Source organism: Neolamprologus multifasciatus, chromosome 7, assembly GCF_963576455.1.
Source record: "Neolamprologus multifasciatus chromosome 7, fNeoMul1.2, whole genome shotgun sequence".
Lineage (NCBI taxonomy): Eukaryota > Metazoa > Chordata > Actinopteri > Cichliformes > Cichlidae > Neolamprologus > Neolamprologus multifasciatus.
The window spans coordinates 21225065-21248072 of record NC_140445.1 but is presented as its reverse complement, the minus strand read 5'-3'; the positions used below and the strand labels follow the sequence as shown (position 1 = coordinate 21248072).

At 38.7% G+C, this 23008-nt stretch overlaps 1 protein-coding gene across 3 annotated transcripts; it reads left to right on the top strand.

Annotated features, from left to right (window-relative positions):
* Window positions 1-707: 707 nt before the first annotated feature.
* lhx3 (LIM homeobox 3) lies at window positions 708-14270 on the top strand. Of its 3 annotated transcripts, none has more exons than XM_085168328.1 (6): window positions 708-3798; window positions 5842-6013; window positions 6143-6342; window positions 7690-7841; window positions 8969-9140; window positions 10314-14270. In XM_085168328.1, the coding sequence occupies exons 1-6, from the start codon at window positions 3702-3704 to the stop codon at window positions 10745-10747; spliced, it is 1227 nt and encodes a 408-aa protein (XP_085024454.1). In that variant the 5' UTR covers window positions 708-3701; the 3' UTR covers window positions 10748-14270. The 3 variants fall into 3 exon arrangements, with proteins under 3 accessions (XP_085024454.1, XP_085024453.1, XP_085024455.1); XM_085168327.1 differs by having other exon boundaries at window positions 713-3798; window positions 6140-6342; window positions 10314-14267; XM_085168329.1 differs by having other exon boundaries at window positions 714-1210; window positions 6140-6342; window positions 10314-14266.
* Window positions 14271-23008: the final 8738 nt, after the last annotated feature.

The following is a 23008-nucleotide window of genomic DNA, read 5'->3' as shown; positions in this document are numbered from 1 at the left end:
TTGAGCTTAATGTCATGCAATAATAAATGTGAGTGTTTATCGGAGGTTATAGAGGAGATGTGGCTATGCTCAGTTATGATGAATGTGAGAAGGGTGGGGGTGGGGGGGGGGGGGGGACTTGTTGATTTCTTTGGATGTTTTGATGTGTGGACTAATTGCCTCAAGTGGACTAATGAACAGCGTAGTGAGTCTAATTGGCTTACACCACTCATGGGGCTGGGGTGCTGGGCGAGGAAAATTGAATCAAAGCTGTAGGAAATTGCTCAGTGTAGTTGTCTCATATGGTGCAGTTCGGTGTCACGAGACCAGCCAAAAAATTTCACATGTTAGCGGTGCCCCTTTTTACCACTTTACACTGGAGGAGAAAAACAGCTTATTAAAACATGTTGAATTATTTTATGTATTGTTTTCTGTTTTTAGCCGATTGATGTTTATTTCAGTAAACTAGTCCCAGAAGGAAAAATGTGTTTAATTCAAGCATTTTTTTTAAAAGTGAGTTTACTTTAATAAGCTTACATAATGGCATCTTCATTCCATCTACCTAATGCAGTGCCGGTCTATTTTTAATCAAATAAAATGGAGAAGAGCACTGCCCAATTGCCCCATTGTGCGCCTTGAAAGAGACACACGTGCAACACAACATAGATAAGGAGAGGGAGAGAGAGGGGGGCGGGCAAGTGTGCGTGCGCGTGTGTGTGTGAGCGCGCTTAAAGATAGCCTCTGGGGATATCTGAGCGCCACACACCCCTCGAGCCTGTTTAGGGAAACTCCCCTTTCAGCACCCTGGACAGAGGCAGCGCTGACCGCTGATTATTTCAACTGAAGTAGGTTTTGCAGGGTGCAGGCTCACTTTCCCACCTCTCATTTCAATGGTATCGACACAACGTTAAAGATCAACTTGATGAATATTCAAAGTTTCAATTCCTGCTGGCTGTCGAAGGGGAAAAGGTCCACGGAAGTTCTTTTTAACTTTTTGCCGAAATTCATCCAGAGTCGAACAAACCTCAGCTTCATCTCCAGAGGATAAGTCTCCAGGACAGTGCGGGGTTTTGAATCCACATACTCAGTGTCGCGTTAGAGGTTTTGTTGTTGTTGCTGCTGAATCACAGACGTGAGTCTTCGTTTTGGAGCATCTTCAAAATGCTGCTTGAACACCCGGGATCAAGCTGTCAAAACACCGGGAATTTCTCCCGGTACAATTCTGGCCAAGGTAAGAAAACAGCCTGCCTGTTTTTACAACTGATGCAAATTACGCAAAGGGTTTGGAGAAACACAGCTATCAAATACAGTTTAATTGGGCGCCGTGGGTCCGTGAATTCGTCACGATCCTGTCCGGCACAGCAGGACTGAAAATTAATTTAAGTGATCTGTAACAAGCATGAAACGGTCGCTGTAACGAGGAAAGCAAAGGCATTCCAGAAAATGCTAAATATATAAATAGGTGATTTAAAAAATTAAATAAAAATACCTAACATAAATAAGACATTTATGTTACTGCATTAAAAAAAAAGTTGCAGGAAGACTGCTGGGCAACCCACGGTGGTGCATATAGACTGTTTAGAGACGCCTGTTCTGCACTGCGTGTGGGAGACGTTATGAATCCGTAATGAGTCTTCATTGTTGGAGACTCACAGGAACAGATGTTATGCGCGTGTTGTCATTTCACACCGCCCGTCCTCATGGCGCAGGAAGCGGATATGGGGACAGCACTGGGCCCGCTGTGGCAATAGCAGCCTCTGTGAGGACGCACGACAGACTGCCAGTAGGCACGATGTCGCTCCCACCAGCGGACCCAGCAACACGACACATGCTCAACAGGTGTCCCACCTGCCCTGACAGGTGGGACACCTGAGGCCGCTACTGGGAGCTGGTTATGGGGGGAAAAAATGGAATTTAGGCTTTGAATTGTTAGTGGATTGTAGTCTAGAAATGTTATTTAGTGTCCAGAAAAGTCTCATGTTCGATGCTTCTTCATTTCGCTAGATTCTGGAACAATTTTGTAGCAATAGTCACTTATGTTATAACATAAGTGACTATCTGAAATACAGAATCATTCAAATCTTAAAATATTTTTCAATCCGATTTCCGCCACATTTTTCACCAGATTTAAACATTTGTATTTTGATTTTTTAAAAATACATGTTTTATCAACGTTGCAACCTTTTTCCTAACCGACTGGCCACTTCTCTGATAAGATAACCTTTATTAGTCATTTTATAGCTTTGTTGCCACATTACTGTCGGCTCACCCCCTCAAAAGTGAGCGATCAATATGACATAAATATTATTACAAAGCTGAAAAGTAAGAGGGGCACACATGAACCCCACACCTTTCTCCAAAACGTCGTTCATATACTTCTGAAATACAGGCAAATGGGACATTGATTTTAGATTCATCAGCGGGTCCTGGCGGTTGTGGCACTACCCGAGATTTCCCCAGGCGCTCTTTTGTGCCAAAGATCAGTGTCAATAAAATTCATTGGGGTGCTGGCCCGATCAACATGTTATTGAACAGCCAATCTCTCCCCTGAATAAACACTTGTCTTCAAGCAGACACTCAACATGACATGGAGATTGCATATGCGTGCTCAGTTGCGCATGTGTTCGTGAGTTAGTAAGATATTTAAAATGAATGTAAAAATCTGACCGAGCGGAGGAATGCAAAAAGAAAGCATTCATGAAATCATACAATTTACTCTATTATTATTATTATTATTATTATTATTATTATTATTATTATTATTATTATTATTATTAAATAGATGGAATTGCTTTAGTTAAAAGCTATTATTCTCTCTTTTACGCATGCATTGGAATCTGAATTAAGGCGTATACTTAGTCGTGTGGCAGTTTTAATCACAGTAATATTTATTTTTTTAGAAGAACATGAACCAATAAATACATAAATAAATGAATTACATTACAAAATGTAATTAATTGGAAGAAACACAGAAAAATTACTGAAAAAATAAAAGCTGAGACTTAGTATACTTACCTTTTCTAGGCACGCTCCGCTATTGTTGTTGTATGTGATCAGGTTGCACATGCAGGGTTTTTTGTTGTTGTTGTTGTTGTTGTTTTTGTATGCTTGCTTTTTTGCAGTTGTAGCAAATGAAGTAGTTAAATCATTACAATTACCCAGTGAAAAAAAGTTTCCAGGTGTTTCGGTATTTTTATGCCTAAAACAAAAATTTAAGCGTTTAAAGAAGACATATAAATCAAACGTTATCGCCACAATATTGTGTTGTGTTGGATGATTTTTTTTTTTCATGAAAACATATATGACTATCTATCATATAGACAAATAGATTTCAGTTCAATAAAAACAAGTACTTTTTTTCGATCTTTTCTCTTCGTGTTTGTAAAGTAATAGGCTACAACATTATAGTGCCTCACTGAGCACAGAAGAGCTATTAGCTTCTCCCCTAACCTCCTGTTTATTCGGATCCGGGGTAAGGTACTCAGTAGGTGATGTTAATCCATCTCCCTGTCGCCTAGGAAACGGCGCAGCGTAATCCAGCCCTGGCTTCAGCACGGGGAAGCATAAAAGCGAGCTCTCCTGGACTCTCGCGCGTTTGTGTTTCAATCGCGGGCTCCTGCAAGCTCGAATTTGACAACACGTCCGGTGTGAGTGTGTGTATGTGTGTTTGGATAGACACAAGCAAAGCAGGTTTGATTTAATGTAAGTGTTAATCATGAGCAATGGATGGACATGCTGAGCTCAACTCTCCAAAAGAGGCACCAAATAACGCGGAGATGCTGTTCGCTCTGCTGGCCCACAGCGAGGAGTTGCAAAAAGGTAACCAAGGCAAAATATAATCACATTGTTCGTTTTGCACATACGTTTGTGTGTGTGTGTGTGTGTGTGTGTGTGTGTGTGTGTGTGTGTGTGTGTGTGTGTGTGTGTGTGTGTGTGTGTGGCATGTGTTCACACACACCTTTTAAAAAGGCCGTCATATACGGCTACGGGACTGATTGCAGTCTGTTGAGCGTGCGCTATCATAACTGGCGTCTGGATGATGGATGTTCCACAGCTGCAGTCTTTTATTTTGGAAAATAAAACCTTCCAGGACTGACAGCGTGTCATTTCTTGTTGCTCCACATATCTGCAGGAGCAATCGTAAACACCGGGTTTTAACTTTTGATCTGCCTGAACTATCTTTCAAATTTCGTTTGATGCTCTGTGTGGAGGGTAAATCCGGTTTAACTCAGATTTATCCACCGTTCGAATCTCTAATTATGTTTTCTATATTTTGCAGTCAGAAATAAACTGGGCATTTTTCTTGTAAACATTCATAAGTTGTTGTTTTTGTTTTTAAATGCACGAACTATAACATGGTTATATATTTATGACCGTTCATTTTGATCAGTTATCAGATTGCTGACGTGATGCGTGTAATTTCAGCTGGGATGTTCGTGTATCATTTTAGTATTTTGAAGTGGGCCCTCCAAGGTGAGCAAATTGCTTGGACACCATGTTGGTGTGTGCCGTGAGACTACAGGCCGCAGCTTTCTAGTTTTACAGAGCTCTCTGAATTAATGATGACCTGGATACACCTGTTCTTGATGTGGCTGCCACCGCACTTGTGCACAGCTCGCTGGTGATACCATAAGAAATGGTTCGTTCATATTTTATGAACAGCCCGCAACAGAACAATAGGAATGCGATTCCTTGCACGGATGGAATATGAAGTGGTTGAGCTTCTTTTAATTAATAAAGAGGACTCGTAAGGTTTTACCTGCCATTGTAGCTGTCCTTATTTTGCCTTTGTGCAGTTTTAATGCTAAACGCTTAAAGCGTCTCTAAAATCTATTCATTTTATAGCTTCATAAGTGGGAAGTGCACTGAAGGAACATTATAAAAAATACTTTTTTTAGTGTCAGGTCATGAGAGGCCTCTCTTTTATCCGGGCGGTCAAACATGGGAAATTTACAGGCAAACCAGCAATCACTGTTAGTGTGTATGCACATCTCAATCCATGCACATTTATTTTTCTTCAGTTTTAGTGTGTTTTACCTTAAATGAATGAATGTTGTTACAAACTGTCGACGTGTGCCTCACAAAGCAGTTTAAAAACATTCATATTTAGCCGATTTCTTATCATTTTATAGCTTATAACACATCACTTTTAATGTAATCGTTCATTATTCAGTTTTTAAATGTGCCTAATTGTTCGGTTTCAAATGCGATTTTACTACTTAATGCATGAAAAATTATAGTCTCAATTTTTATTTTTCCGTAACTTCTATGATTTTTTTTTTCAAAAGTGAACAAGATAAAGAGGGCGTCTGTAAAACGCCAACAGTTGATCCTCGTAATTACCAAATGAATTGTCCAATTAAATTTTAGCTTACAACTAATAACTGACTTCAATTTTATGTTATTTAATACGACAACAAAAAAAATAATACATAAATAAAATCAATGATTGCCAGTGTTTTAGGCCTAGATCATACGCATGAACTGGACATAAATTATGGTATTAAAAAAAATGTGCCAATATTTTTAAAAAAACACGCGCACACACAAATAGATGAAAGGGCTAAAAAGCGAAGAATCGGTCAGATGAAATGAAAAATCTAATTACTATCATTATATTTACAGTGTTTTGACCCTCCCGCTCTTTATTTTATCTATAAAGCGGGACGTTTTCTTATTGGGAGTCTTGCATAATTAAACAGTTGTGTCCATTAGGAGATAATTATTCAGAGTCTCTTTATATTAAGCACAATAAGCATGCCCGGCTGTCATTTTGCGCACCGATTCCCTTCGTGATTTTTTTTCTTTTCTCGTCTCCTTTTAAAAGACTAAAATGCTGTGATTCCATCTTGTCTCCCGCAGAAATCCCAATGTGTGCAGGCTGCAATCAACACATCGTCGATCGCTTTATTCTCAAAGTGCTTGATCGCCACTGGCACAGCAAGTGCCTGAAGTGCAGCGACTGCCAGGCACAACTGGCGGACAAGTGCTTCACCAGGGGTGACAGTGTCTACTGCAAAGACGATTTCTTCAAGTGAGCAGCTTTCAGAAAATAAACCAGTGCTAAATAAGACATTGATTATAAATTACTTCTTTTCAATTTCTATTTTTGGCTTGCTGGATGAGATGTATACTGATGGCAACCTTCTGTTTCCAAAAGGAGATTCGGGACCAAGTGCGCAGCATGTCAGCAGGGGATTCCGCCCACACAGGTGGTGAGGAGGGCGCAGGACTTCGTCTACCACCTGCACTGCTTTGCCTGCATTGTATGCAAGCGGCAACTTGCGACAGGTGACGAGTACTATCTGATGGAGGACAGCAGGCTGGTCTGCAAGGCCGACTACGAGACCGCCAAGCAGAGAGGTGAGCTGCAGATATGATTGCCTCACGTGTAACAGATCGGAAAACGGTCGGCAAATCAGTTTGTCAGACTCCAGGCTCCGGCATGCTTTGTGTGTCTGCTTGTTTTAAGCAACCTGCCATGACAGACGTCATCCTTAAACTTTGACCCACCTGCGCTAATTGCATCATTGCCTCCAAACCGATCGATACTAAACTGCATAAAGCGCAGGTCAGGAGGATTACATCTGCACTCTGCACTTGAAAGGATCAGCTTTCAATAACTCTTACTCACTTACTCACTACAGTCATTGCAATATATTCATGTCTGCATGGATGAATTTTACATTGCAAATGCTGCAAATTGACATTCCACTTATTATTTTTTGTAGGAATAGTTTCTAACGTTTATTCATGTGTATAAATATAAAATAATTCCCTTACATGATAGTTTTTGATTTAAAAAAAAGTCCATAATTAAAATTAAACATGCTTCAAGACCACTAAAGCTGTTTCAGAGTAAAAGTTTGCAATTATAGCTGTTAAAAAAACATTGCTTTAACCGTGGCATATAGTTTAATAGGCCTTTCTACATTGTGGGGTACTGATTAATTTGAGCTTTAGTGTTAGATGCAGTGTTTATACTGGTTTGAAAAGAACAGCTGACTTGTAGTCATTGAAATGATATGAGGCCTAAAACACATTCACCAGATACTCTGTTTTGTATCAGTGCTCTGCTTTACCTCATATTACTGAGAGTCCCAGCAGGCTCATTCGTGACAGGGCAGAGTGGGCATGGCCGATTTTTATCTCCCCATCTGTTTGTTTGAATTTACTGTGCTGATTTATGCAGTGAGTGAACACAAGTTTTCACCAAAAACACACACGTTTATTTTACTAATGACAGGGTGCAATTACTTGGGCAGCATCCATTTGGATGATGGCTTTGTATTTTGCTGTGCTGGCAAACAGATGTGCAGACATGATGCAGTTATGCACAGGGATCCAGATTTAGGGTTTATGAGCTGAAGTGGATTTATCTATTTATGTAAAATTAGGAGCCAGGATGTTATGCAGGTTATGTGCTGTTGGTTGCTGTAATAAGTATGTATATTTATCAGAGATTGTAATGTTGGCAACTGAGGATGTCTGTACAGAATTAGCTGGATGGACTAGACTGGAGCTTATTTCTTTATAGCAAATTGATTGACAGCTGTTGTACAGTTATAAAAATATTGAATTTGTCTTTAAATATTTTTGCGCATTTACAAATATTAGTAGCAAATATTGTTACTTTTTCAGATCCACATAGAATCTCAAAAAAAACACCTGCCCAGTTCTGACACTGTATGTTGTCCATCTGTCTTTCAGAGGCCGATTCTACAGCAAAAAGGCCACGAACAACCATCACTGCGAAACAGTTAGAGACACTGAAGAACGCTTACAATAACTCTCCAAAACCAGCCCGCCATGTGCGGGAGCAGCTGTCATCAGAGACGGGTCTGGATATGCGGGTTGTGCAGGTAGAGTACATTATTATCCATTAAAGGCTATTCCATTAGTGTCCTGACTTCATTATCAAGGGACAATTGTAGCTGACCTGGCACAAGTGTACTGTACGAACAAGTGCGTGTATGTGTGGGTGCCTGCTGGGTGGCGTGGGGGGGGGGGGATTTACGGCTAGATGGAGTAAAATGAAGTCCGACTGAACGTCAGCACTGTTTAAGTGCAAGCTCGTTAACAATGCTAAGAGGGCCCCTCGCATATTGTCTGCTGCTGAAGAGCCTCCTCCTGGTTGCTGGGTGGTGGTCATATATATTGTTTTATTTGCAAGGACAAAAGTAGAGACAGAAGCCACTAAAATGCTCCTCATTATTCAGTGAAAGCGAAGGGGTGAAGAGGGTTCACTCAGGGCGGAATATCATTAACAAGAATGTAAAACTGCTTTCTGTGCTCGTGACTGAAATGAATACATTTTGTGTGCAAAATAAAATGAATGAGAAAAAAGAAGTTTTTGCATTTAGTATCAGACTTCACAGACACCAGAAGCCAGAGAGATTACAGACAAATTAAGACTACCAGCTCCACATATACTGCTGTCTGTGAGCCAGAGTTTGAGCGGATCAAAAGCAAAGCCACAAAATTTCAAATATTAGAAGTCACCAGCAAGATAACCTGTCTGCTCTAAGTTGAGGATGACTTGTAGCTGTCATGAAGTTAATTAAATGCATGATAAGTCTGATGCAGGGGACACTAGCAGTGACACCAAACAGGATTACTGTTCGGTGTCACTGCTCAAGTCTCTCACTTGAGCTGAAGTGGGCGTGAAGTGGTGTCCGGACAGTCTCTGAACATTAATTTTGCTTTAATGCTTTAAAGCACAGTATGTGCATCACGTAAGGAGCTGAGGACATCAGATGTAGGAGACTTTGACTTCTTTAGAAGTCATAACGATGAAAAAAAAAGTGGCTACTTGTTCAAAGTCTTTTACACTGAGAAAATTAAATAAATTAGAGAAACAAAACAAGCTGAAAATGATTTAATTAGTTTAATCAGCCAGACATTGTATTTGTATCTAATGATTTATCATCAAGTATTACAACTTTGACTAAAAAAAATGTCTTCTTCTTCTTCTTTTTTAACCCTGCAGGTGTGGTTTCAGAACAGGCGAGCTAAAGAAAAAAGGTTGAAGAAAGATGCCGGGCGCCAAAGATGGGGGCAGTACTTTCGCAATATGAAGAGGTCACGGGGTAGCTCCAAATCTGACAAGGACAGCATCCAGGAGGAGGGCATGGACAGTGATGCAGAGGTGTCCTTCACAGGTAGCGTCAACAATGCAATTACTGAGAGAAGAGACAGCTTCTTTTACATGTGCCCTAAGAAAAGCACAACTGCTACTACTAACATAAAGATGGCTCCTTCACTTTAAGTGTAACTGCCATAAAGGTGAGCCAGCATGCTCACAATTAAATTCATTACATGCACTTGTTGCCTTCCTACTATGATATGTTTTCACATGAGCAAGTATGTAAAGAGTAATATTTATTATAATGTATTCTATTTATTTATACCGGTGCTAAACCATCTTTTACATGATCTCATATAGCAGGGAAACTGAATAGATCCATCATTATTGTTGAACTGTGGAATATTGATAGGCAGTGGAAAGTGATGACAGGCTCAAATGAATTTTTCCTCATATGAGATTGAAGAGCTTTTCACACAATGGCACCAGAACTACCACTCCAGCTACATTTAGCTGACTCCCTTAAAAAGAAGTTGAACACATTTCTGTTTAACTTGGCTTTCTTTTGCAAATGCTATTTACAAAAAAACAGATGATAAAATAAAATAGTATTTTTATCATCGTTTTTTTATTATTATTTTTGCTCTGCTTTGTGACTATGTGTCTGTAAAAAGCACTTTTTAAATAAACTTTACTTACTTGCTTACTTAGAGCAAAAATCTGCTTTCCTTTCACGTTTCAATACATGAAGCTGTGACGATATTCAAATAAGAATTTAGTGTCTGATATTCCAGGCACATCACAAAGTGCTGCAGTAAAATTTTGTCTTGCAGAAAGTACTTTGTTGACTGGATGTTTATGATGAATTGTTGTAACTGGAGAACAAACACATTAGCTAACTGGAAGCTGGCAGCCCAAGCTGCGCTGATAACCTCCCCAAGCCTCTTATGGTTTTTGCTGAGGTGTGACATACAGCATATTCTCTCGTTTCATATTTTTCTCTGGGTTTAGTATATTATTATATTCAAGGAAGGGTTAATAATTAGTTCACCAAGCTAACAATGTGAGGAAGTTACTTGAATCAGGAAAATGGGTTTGCGAAGTCCCATTTGTGCAGCTTTACTTGACTTGAACACACTGCATCAGCTCTATTGAAGTTCATTTTTTGCAAACATTTCTGCTATTTTTTTATTACTCTTGTAATCTTAATTATCTTAATTATTCCTTTATCTTTATCCTTGTTTGACAGATGAACCACCAATGTCAGAGCTTGGCCACACTAACGGCATTTACAGCAGCCTGAGCGAGTCCTCTCCAGCTATGGGAGGCCGCCAAGCGGGCAACAACCACAACTCTTTCCCCCTTGAGCACGGCGTCCTCCCCTCTCAAGACCAGTTCCACGACATGCGCTCCAACAGCCCCTACAGCCTTCCTCAGTCACCGGGGTCACTTCAGGCACTACCAAGACACCAGCCTCTCATCTCCAACCTGGTCTACCCTGACTCTGCCCTATCTATCATGGCCCAAGGCAGCGGTCCTGGGATCAACCCTGCTGTGAGGGTTTCCATGGGGGCAGCTAACGGCCCCAGCTCAGACCTCTCTACCGGCAGCAGCGGCGGATACCCAGATTTTCCAGCCAGTCCTGCCTCCTGGTTAGATGAAGTGGACCATGGGCAGTTTTGATTGGTCAACAATAACAAGTTTGAGCTTTTTTTCTGCATTTTTTGTGTCTTCTGTTGGATTTTAAGAGTTGGAAAATAGTCTCACAGGGCTGTGATTGTGTAAGGAAAGGAAGCAGATTGCTGTCCCTGGATCACATCAATAGCTGATTGACAGGTTCATTCGGTGTTTGTTATCTGAATGAAAGTAAGGAAGACAATGCTCCTCATTTTAAGGACTTGGCCTAACAATTATCCTTCAGTAGTAATACTGTATGCAAAGTAAGGAGTTTTTCAAAAATTCTCCATTTTCAGACACCACTATAAGCTCTTTAAGAACAATATAGAGACCACACACACACACACTCAGAAAGTTTAGACATCAACCTTTTGTTTGCTTTACCAACTCTCCCTCTCCGCCCACTGCTCTTTGTTAACTAAAGTGTAGTAGGTGCAGAATTCAGTTCAACATTCAAAGTCTTTAAATGTCTGGTTGTTGCCAAATGTCTATATAAATATATATAATGGTTTATCATTGTGGAGACTTTATTTTTATACAAACCCCTTCTTGGACATGAATAAGAACCCGCATATGAGGACTTTGTACATTCTTGAACAGGGATATAGGCAAAAATTGTAGATGTTGTCTTAAATGGTACCTAGGGATCCAATTACGTCTATGCATTTGTGTGTTCTCAGATGTAACTTGTTCGTTTTATTCTACCGGAAACCACCCCAAGGAAGAACTGTAGTACCCGGGGTCTGATGTATATGTTTGTTTATGTGGGAAAAAAACAGTTTTATGTCTTATTTATTCTGTCTGGTAATGATGATGATGATGATAATGATGATTCCTAATTAAATGGCAGGACTTTAATAAATTTGTCACCTAAATCAAAATTGGATTCAGTCCTTTTTGGTTGCTGTACAAAACAGTGCATCATACCTTATGAGACGACGAGAGTAATGAGCGCTCATAAAAGTAATTGAGTAAAGTATTCGAAGCGGTTATTCAGAAAACTGAAGATGAAATTTTATTGTTACATTTTAGGTTATTTTTAGCACTTGAAAAATTATTGTTAAAACAGGGAAACAAGAACCAACGAACAAGGCAGTCACCCTTTATTCGTCTTACCTGCAGCATTTTTTTTATCTTGCATCTCTATAGTACATATCGCCAAACTGACTGTGAAACCAGAGCAAGCCTGCAGTTCTGCCTGTGTCTGCAAATTGAGTATCTGGCTAACTACCAACACTGTATCAGGGGTTCAACAGCTCTTTAGTGAAGAAATTTGATGCAGTCAACCCATCAATTCAGAGATTACTGGGTCTTGTTTGCCCAAATGTCCCTATGGGAAAGGAATCTCCAATCCATTATCCAAGAAGGGATCAAGTGCCCCTTGTGAATTTCCTCATTTGTTTAGTTATTCAAAGTCAGATTCAATTAAATAGATTAAACAGTAAATGTGTGCGTGCATGCGAGTGTGTTGTTTGTTGACGTGTTTCCTTCTATAAGGGCTTGTGATACATACGCATGGAAACACCTTTGCATCATACAAGTTTTAAATCTTTAAGCTTTCTGTAGTTTTTTTAATGGGTGCTTTCTTTTTGTATTGATATTTGTGCTCACCATCTATAAGCCATTAGCGGGTAAAGCCATTTTGCTTTACCTGTTTCAATTTCACTTCAAGCATCCTAAATATGTAGATCAATAAACCACGGTGGAAGCAATATACTTATGGACACCTTTGAAAACTTTTTTTCTTTTTTTTTTTCTTTTTATGCTACATCATGTAGTTTTGCTTAAAATATTGTTTTTCGCTACACTAAAAGATCCAGTGAAAAAGGTTAAATTACTAAGCAGAATGTAAAATATTTGCAATCTGTCCATTTTTGGATAATACAGTCAAAGTAAATACTGCTGCATTCAGAGAGACTGAATCTGAGTCTTGTGCATGGTTGTGCGTTTTTGTATGCAGATTTGTAAAATTTGACATGCACGAGGACAACAGCCAGCTGTCCTCATGCCCTTCTTTTGTTTTGAAGTGTAACCTCCAACTTCCTCTGCTGCTAATGGCTGCCTGATCTGCTCCTCGGGTTCCAACAACAAGGGAAGGAACACCAGAGCTGAATCCTTCCAGCTGAGAGGCAGGTATCATTGTTGCATCCCAGGTGTGTAACCTGACCCAGAGAGTGTTTGGCAAAAAGAGAGTAAGGGGGTGAGAGTGAACAGTCAAAGGCTCGGTCAGTTTACCGGGTTGTTTGCATTTGGGTTAGAAAGGCTTATTTGTTGCTTTCCTTTGCTTAAAGGAAAGGTGCTAATGAGTGCAGTAACGTGGCACCTGTGCTATAGCTTCATGCATTTACACTCTAAGAAGTTCTTTGAATTTCTCAGCCCCATCACATTTTAACATTTTCACCCTTTCTTTTACCTTCACTTCTCATTACTAATGCGAAAATGCATTAGTGTGGACATAGCCTGTCACTCTGCAGGTGTGAGATTTTGGTGACCATGATGTGAACTCCTCTAAGCAAATAACTGGGATTATGTCAACCCACTCTTTCAGACTGAGTTGGAAATCCACTATTTTCTGAGTGAAAAATTCAATTAGGGTCCTTTATACAATTTGTCAAATGGGTTGTACAGGATTTGCTGCGGAAAACATATTCAACAACTTAAGTTGAATGAAGAGCGTAACGCGTAAGTAAATGGTGGGAAAATTCAGAGGAAATAGAAATAGGTGGGGAAAAGTGTAACGTGATATATGGAGTGTACAAAGGTTGCACGCAATTTAAGGAAGAATACGACTGAGACAGAAAGAACAATAATTAATTAACAAAATTAACAAAAATGAATTAGGAAAACCAAACTTTACTTAATTGTGTGAATCAGTAGGATTGTTGTTGTATTGTACACAATTAAAAGCAGTTGAAGATTGCATGATTCTTGACTTGTGCACAGGATTTCTATAAAAAGCAGTAACATTTGTGCAAAAAAAACTTTTATAACAGTTAAAATCTAATCATAAATAACAAATTATTTTATTTCAAAGTCTGCATGCAATATAAATAATCAGCATTTTAAAAAAGTTCTTCTTAAATGTTTTAATTTTTAAGATGAGCATCCAATGAGAAGTTAAATGCCCCTCTCATTTCTGTCTGCTGTTACATATGAAGCTACAAACAGGACACAACTAGTCCAGCATAAAGAATGAAAACAAAAGGAAACAGTGCAGTTGGTTTAAAAACATCTGCTATTCACTGCATGTAAAGCTTATTTTTGCAGTGTTATGTATGTTATTTTTTGTTTAAGGGTTTTTTCATCATCATACAAAAAAATGTAAAAACATTTAATTATTGTTTGATGTGGATTTCCTCTTAACCAGTTTCTTCTGCTTACAGCCTTTATACTATGCTATGTTAGCCAACTTCAGGTTTTGAGACTGTCAATGATACTTCAGTCTTTTCTTCTAATTTCTGATATCACAGCAAACAAATCCTTTAATAATGTATATTTTTATCATGTCTGTAAAATAAAATTTATAAAACCAAGACTTAAGTTAATTCTGTAAATTACATTATAACGTAATTCACATTATAATTGTTATTTTCATATCATGGCTCTTTCAGTGCTTTACAGAACTTTTTTTTTCCAGTTACAATGAGTTATAATTACGCTTACAAATGAAATTTAGATACCTTTTTATGACTGCCAGTTCACAGTCATAAACAAGAAAAAAAATTATTTAAAAATTATTTGTGCGTTGCTCTTTCTCTAAAGCACTGCAACCACACCTCCACTTACCGGAGTAAATATCAACAAACTAGCCTCTTTTTTCTTTTTTTTTCATTCACCATTTAGTTTATTAAATTGTTCACAACATTCTTATAATAGAAATTGTTTTTTTAAAATGAGAACATCACACTTGGCTAGTATAAGAAATCATCAGTGAGTGAACTTTTTTTTATATTAACTGCAGTGAAAAAACAAACAAACAAAAATGTTGGATATAGTATTATATAATATGAAAACCATTTGCGATTGGATGAGCTATGTTTCTCCCAATCTTGCACCTTTTTATTTATTTTATCTCAAATCAAATAAATATAATAAACAAAGTGGGGCATTTTTTTCACCGATGATTGTTAATTGGAGGAAGAAATAAATTTATAAATATAATACGTTCTCTCTTGAAGCCACCAGTGTTGGCAGCGTAACACTCGTAAAATATAAATTACAAGGTGTAGAATATGAAATCCTGATGAGGTTTAAGGCTGCCCATCACTTTGTGGTTACTGTTAAACTGTTGCTCTTAACAGTCCTTTCTGTAAAGGACTCTAAGCCTGGCTGGACGCCTGTTGTCTCTCATATACGGCCTCACACACACACACACACACACACACACACACACACATGCACACAGGCCCCCCAGCCCCATGTCAGATGGTGCTGAGTAAATCAGGGCTGACAATAACACCTCCCCTGGGTCCCACACATCACAACTACAATTCAGACCTAATGGAGCAGCAACGGAGGGCTGGCTGCTTAGTGTGTGTGTGTGTGTGTGTGTGTGTGTGTGTGTGTGTGTGTGTGTGTGTGTGTGTGTGTGTGTGTGTGTGTGTGCGTGCCAGAGGCAGTGTGCTCTTTTTCATTTTGGGATCTCAGGGGGGCATAGGGGATTATCTGTGGTACAGATATCAATCAATTAAGGCAATGTGTTAATTGAATAAGGTCCTGCAGTGGGCAGGCCTTTTTAGTTTTGAGGAGGCAGAAAATGGGAAAGGAAAAAGTGCTGGGAAATAAATGGTAGGTATGGAGTGAAATTAAAAATGAATTTTGTTTTCAAAATAATATTTTTTAGCTATATTTGTCAAATTAAAATATGCACTATCCCCAAATAACAGGCACACAAAAAAACTTTGTGTTTGACTGGATAGTACAAAAAAATAGAAAGTGTCTCCATGATGGCAGACACACACACAAGCAAACAAACTGCAAGCACAGCAGGGACCAGCATGATACTTTTGTTTATACTGCAGATTAATGGCACCAGCAGCAGCATTAGAGCAATGTAACTAATCAACACAGTCATTAGCGTCTGTTTTCTCTGACAACTTTAATCAAATCCATCACTGCTCCACCTCCCCATTACCCGCAAGCTGCATAATTATTTCTTCATTTTATTATTAGACAGGAATGCAATATCTAGTAATCTGTCTGCAATGGCTGACTGAAATGCATTCAGGAGCGTTCATATTAGAAATGTATTGGCTAATGTATCACTCAGCTCTTCCTCTCAATGCTGGCATATAGGTATTTGTCATCTTTAATGCAATCATCAAAGCACTTCATACAGGCATTAACCCGGGAGCGTGTGCATGAGACACATACTGATTTTCATGTGTTGTGTTTGTTAACGCATCATCCTTCACGGCGGTTTTACAGCTGCATATGAATGCAGTGATATTTAACATCAACCAATAAAAGGCCATCTCGTTTCAGAATAGAATCACAGGTCGGTCTTTTTGTTTTTCAGTATTAAGTATTAAGTTGCAGCTCAGAGTGGACCAAAAAAGTTAGAATTAATAAGAAATAGTTGAAGTATTTAAAAACGACAAACAAACTGTTTGTGATTTATGGAAAAAATAAATAATTATCAAACATACATGGATGGAATTAATTTTCTGTGCATCAGCTGTGTAATCATTTCAGCATTAATTGTTTTCCTGGGTAATAAATTTTCCATCTGCAAGTATCCCAGTCAGATTCCCCCAGTTCAACAGTGATAATTTAGCCCATGAAAAACTTTGTTTGTAAACTGGAAATAGTGATGCTTTAACCATATTTCTGCTGGCTTTTGCCTCATTAGTACTGTTGTCAGGATTCATAGCGGCACGTGCTTATATGATTATCACAGTGGGATAATCACCTTCTTTCTCATTAGGAGCCTTGGCTCTGCAAAGGGCATTCTCCGAGCCTTTTGGCTTCTATGAGGTGTTAACAGCTCCCTCGGGGAGGCTGTCTGGCTCTCGCATAACCCTCGACCTCCCCACCCACGAGTGCAACACGCACCAAAACCACTCAGACTCGCAGATGGTCGCTACACCAGCAGCCAGCCATCACACTTTTCAATTATTGCTTCGCCCGCGAAAGGCCATTGCTCAGCTGTCACCTCTTAGTGGCACTGCAGATAGGAGAGAAGCCAGCCAGGGATGGGAAACATACAATTCCTGCATCCAGAACATGGAAAGCCCAAAGATGACAGAAAAACAGCCGCAACGTGTCTACAACAGCCATGACAGAGGAACTTTTCAGTACAGATGTTTTTAGAGTCTAAAAACACTCAGACACTCACTGAGACACTCAACAAAATCACTCAGTATAATTGTTGATTTTGAAGCCAGCATTTAAAGTGGCAAATGAAAGAGAGGGTAGCTGAACCACTTAAGTCTTACACAGTTTTAGTTGCCTGCATGAAAAGAAGGGAGGGGTGAAGAGACAAGGAGGGCAAGCCCTGAATGTTTGCTCTTTAGTGTTTTAATATTGAGCAGCGGGGGGGGGGGGGGGGGGGGGAGGGATGGAAAGAGATTAAAGACATCATGATTTGTTTTACCAAAAATAAAAATATACACTTGTGCGTTTCAAACAGAAATGAGTTTCTTGTCTTAAAGCTACGGCCAGGAGATGGATCCTCAGTCCTGGGAAAGTGTCTGCCTGGTTCTATCCGAAGAATATAAAGATTTTATATTATGTATTTGATTCATGTATCACTCAAAGTATAAAAAATATGTAAAGAAGTACTGCAACATGTAACTCCCAATTAAACTCTTTATGTGTTTATACATATGGAAAGCTATTCTACAGAAACAGCTTGACCCTGCTGCAAACATACACACAAACACAGTATATGAGGCAAAAACAGAAGTCTGTGAACTTCGAACAAGCCTGAAAGTATTTGGTATAACCACCTTTAATCTTCAGGAATAATTCTCCAGGCTTTTTGAACGACATTCAAAGCTCTTCTATACATGTCGGCTTCCTTTTTTTTCTTTTTGTTCTCTGTCAAAAAGGTTCCCACGGTGCTTCAATAATGTTGAGGTATGAGTACTGGAGAGGCCAGTCCGTGACTGATAGTGTTCAGGTATGAGTTTTTCTATTCAGGTATGCCTTTACTCCATTCACAGTGTGTTTGTGCAAAAATGAAGCCAAATACTTTCCACTGGGTACCGCATGGTGGATCAAAATCCAGTTTATAATTTCATCATACACGTACAAACTGATGATGATTTGAACCAAATATTTAAAATCTGGATGCATTGCTCCATAAGACCTGTTGCCACTGTTTTTTCAGTTCTTGAGAAATTTGACATACCTCAGCCTTTTCTCCCTGTTCCTCTCCTCATGAATAGCTTGTTGACAGCAACCCTTCCACTAAGATCATTTCTGATGATGCTTAACGTAGATGGATGAAGGGCCAGATGCATCTCTCAGGTCCCGTGTCAGGTCATGTCATCTGTTAAATGTCGACAGCACAAATTCACCTTTTGAGTTCAATGTCTTTTTTATGCTCGGATGATTCACTGGTTAGTTTTAAGTGTCTTACCAAACGAAAAATTGCGCCAGACCACTTTCAAAAAGATTTAAAAGTTTGGCTCCTTGGAAAAGAATTGAAGGGTGGCTCAAGACTTTTGCACAATATTCTAGTTTATACTCTGATTTCGAGACAGCCTCCTGTTTTGTTAATCTCTTATTTTTTCCTGCAGCATGAATAAAACTTAATTCCTTCATTATTATCGTCTACAGACAGACTGGTCTTGACCAGTCAGTTCCTTTAATGTCACTGCAGTTGACAGTTGCAGAGTGAATAAAGAGCAAATTTGCTAAATCGATGTTATTTTTCTCACTTTTTTAGAGAATTTCTAATCCTAACTATAATTAACAGTCAGCTAACTCACCATGCCCATTTATGTTAAGTGCTGCATCAGGTAATCAATGTGGCCAGAATTGCAATGCAAGAGTTGCGTCTTCCCTCATTAAGCCTAACTGCTTAGAAATATTCATCACATGATAAAGCAATAACAGGTTGTTCATAATCATTCTAGCAAAAAGAAATCCTGTTTAGTGGTGGTTTTACACATTAGAGGTAAGGTTCTCATTTTTATTTCTAATATCATATAGCATATATGTTGTAACCATCTGAAAATTTTACTTATTGCGTGCCAAGGTTTCTATTTGAGCACGTCTCCAGCTATGCTATTTGTCTTTCCCAGAGGGAAGAAGTAATCCCACTTGAGCCTGGCAACCCCCTCCAAGGTCGCTGCCATCATTCGCCCAATAGTCAATCCAGGTTGGAACATTTGTTCCAGCTCCTGTCTCTCTCTCTCTCTCTCAGCCCTTGGCTGTTCTTTTTTTTCATAATTCATGTCAAAGGATCTCTGGAGAGATGAGTGAGGGTGGTGTGTGCTGGGGTGGAGGGGGTGGCGCGGGGTGATGGTGGGTGGGTGGAGAGGACAAGGGGGTGGAGAGGGCATACACTTAATCCTTGGGTCAAGATGTATTTATTGAAGATTAATAACCGAGCAGCAATCTCATCATGCTCTCGATGATTTTATAATTTGGTTTCTGGGGGTAGGGAGGGAGGGAGGGAGGGGAGAGATCAGGGACAAAGACAAGAGGGAGAACTATTGTTAATACAGGAGCAGGATACAGTATAGTGTACAACTCTTCATGGCGTCCTTTCTGAAACATCTAGGTTTTTGTTTTACAGGGTGAAAGTTGGAAAGTAATGAAAAGCATGGTGAGGGATGTGCGCTATAGACACTACGGAAGAGTATAAGTGCAAGGAGCTTTTATGTTGTTAGATATTGTCTTATAATGTTACATTAACCACCTTCACAGATTGCAGATTTTACCACATCTATAATGTCGATGTTGGGAGGACTTAGATTATTATAAATATGAACATCGTATGTGTTATAATGGCATTAAAGAAGACTATAAAAGTTTTGGGTTTGTGGTGTTTTAGCTATAAGGGTCTTTTTTTGTTTGTTTGTTTTGTCAATGTATGATGTTATTAGACTCATTAACATTTATTAAAACTGGAAATTCAAATGCTCAAAGTAATTAGGCACATTAACCCTTTAAGACCTACCATAGAACCAAGTCCACCAGAGCTTATATTATATTTTTACATGCTGTGGAGCCATTTTTGGGAGCATTTCAAGTTGCTATACATCAATACAACCATTACAGCCTAGATTTTAATAATATGTCTGCATTAAGTGCATAGTAATTACATAAATTGCAAAAAAGTGCAATAAACTACAAAAAAATTGAAAATCGTTTTTGTTTTTTTTAACATATATTTCTAAATTACAGAAATTTAAGAGGCTTATCCCTCAAAACTGTGAATAAAAAAAAGTTGCACAAAATAGTTTCCCACCACAGCAAATTTATTTTGAGTGCTTTCATAGTTTTATTTTTGAAATACACCAATTTTTATATACTGCAGGAAAAACGAAAATAAATATTATAGTGCAAATTTGCAAAAAAGCAGCATATGCATCAAAATAAACTATTTCCAGCAGTGCAATATGAGTCCTAAGCATCCCAGAAACGACACAGAAAGTCATAAAGTCAAACATAACTTTTAAAAACACCAGTATAGGCTCATTGAGGCCCGGATGGTAAAAAACTACATTTCCACGAAAATGACGTCACTTCCGGTTTCAGGCAGGTCATGGCGGACATGCGATAGTTCGCGCTGACGTCTAATCCAATGTAGGAAGTGTTATGAACAGCTGATCGGATCGGCAAAGCGTGTTTCTGGAATATTATGTTTTTGTTGCTGCAAGCGCTTTTTATGCAGTTTTTCCAAAGCTATATGTGGAAGGAAACCGTTACCTAGCACAAGCTCATGGCATAAGATGTAAGTACAACTCCTCCGGTTTCATATGCAAAAAAAATTATTGCGCTAGCTTACGTGGTTGCAGAGCTACCGGGATTTAAAAATAGTTACGCAAAACAGAGCATGCCCGCTCTGACCGGTTTTAAAGGGTTAAGTATTGCAACCTCCTGCCGGTTACAGGAATGATTGCAGGTTTAAGGCACCATCTGCTACAGCCATCTTTTATATACAGTCTGTTGTTTTTCTTTTTTATCATTATTTGGGGGGTTGTGTTTTATAATTTAAATTCAGATTATAGCAGACACACTGATGGCTGTTAGCTGATCACCCCTTCATGGTCATTCTCTTGGCCGAATTCAGACAGTTTCCAGCAAGCTCTCTGTAAATCCTGTTCTCAGTACTTGCACTGCTGCTCTGTGATTTCACAATGGTCATCATATTGAGGAAAGATCGCCTTCTTTTTCAAACTCAACCCAGTTTCGAATGAAGGATCTTCAGGCGTGATGAGAGCTGGGTCGCTGGCTGTAACCAAGCAGTTTTTACTTCCTGGGGAAAAATCCAGGAAGTAAGATGATGAGCCAGATTGGCTCACACTCATCATTTTTTCATAATGTCTTGAGTTGTGGGTTGGAGAAAATTCATAAGAACTGACTGAGATTGTGCTACATTTATTACATTTTTTTTTTTAGCTGCACCAACATAATCTTAACTTTCTATATTTACTGAGACTGAAAAATATAATAATATTACGACGGACTTTTAAACACATTGAAGGTGATTCAGCACATGCAGTAGAGGCACAAGGGGATGCATGTTATGAAGGGGTCTATGGCAGCCATGCTGAAACTGGTACAGAGGTGCATGAGAAGATGTTGAAAATGAGATTAAAAAAAATTATAAACAGTAAAGTTCCCTAATTTTAGAGGACCATTCCTGTAACCTTTTGATAAAATACTTTGTAGTGTTTCGTATGCAGGTGTTTTGGGAAAGCTAGTGTGTTGCATCTGCAAATGATAAGTTATTATGTTAAGTTTAGTTAAGTTGCCCAAGTTGTTATGTTAACCTAAATGTTAAAATAATTGTGGCAGCATGAGTGCAGTGGGTTGCTGAATTGTTGATGAATACTGCAGTTTCATAGAAAACAAATAAACAATGAGATAGATAATTGTATTATTTATTTTGGGTAAGTGATAGCTGCTCAAATATTGAAATTACAGTCCTACACTGTTATATAGGTTACATTGCTATTAGTTATACTATAAATACACACAAGTCAAAAAGTACATCTAGCACAAAATCCAAACACTTATGTTTTGGAGATAATTGTTTATTTATGATTCATCAGCTTAGTCAAATAAAAAAAGCTTTCTTTTTTAGGTTCTGTCAACTTATTTAGATTTAAAGTAAATTATGGGAATATATATATAATTTATTTTTATTTTTTTAATCTAGTCTAAAAACATTACCTTTGAATATTGCATATGCAGAGTTGCAGTATTCATCTCATTCAGCTAATGGATTTGTTGCCAATGTGGAGCAGAGACCGCAGAAGACTGGGAGATAAAGAGGCTGAGGAAAAGACACCTTTCATCACCAAGCAACAGGGAAAAATGGTGGAAAGATAAATTTCAGCCGAGGGTAAGGGTTCAAAGTTCAAGGAGCAGTCTTCCAAGCAAATTTATTTATACCACTAATAATAATGAGTGGATTGAATAGATTGTTTGTCCCTGACCTTGGTCATCAGGAAAACCTTATGCCACTATATCAAAGCAGACAGGCACACACGTCTGTGCAGTGTGACGGCTGCCACCAAGGTAGGGTGTAGGGAAGGAAGAAAAGGGAGATGGAAGGAGAAAAGTATGTAGAGCAGCGAGATGAGAGGTGAAAGGGCATCTTCTTTGCATTTTGCATAGAATAAGAAGGATGCCTAAGGATGTCTGAAGGACACTTGCTTGTGTTTGTTTGTCTATATCCACATTTGCATACTTCTACGACGGTTTTATACACCGGTTTAAAAAAAAAGTGAAAATACAAAAAGTACTTTCTTAAATCTATACACCAGTATGTAGTATATAAAACTTAAAGCTCTGGTTTCATTATTTAAAAAATTATATTTGATTCGTTTTGGTCAATCTTTGGCCAGGATATGGATGAATTTTTATAGGAAATGGTTTTAGTGATTTTAGTCATGGGTTTTTTTTGCATATCAGCTGAAAAACTAAAAATCTTCTTGTAAAAACACGTTAAAAGAAATAAATAAATAATGCTCATTGTGCAGTTGATTCCAGCATCAACCTGCCAAGCTTTCACATCAAATAAACCAAGTCATCACAAAATGACGTACTCAAAAATCTCTTCGGCCGTGCATCCCTCTAGAG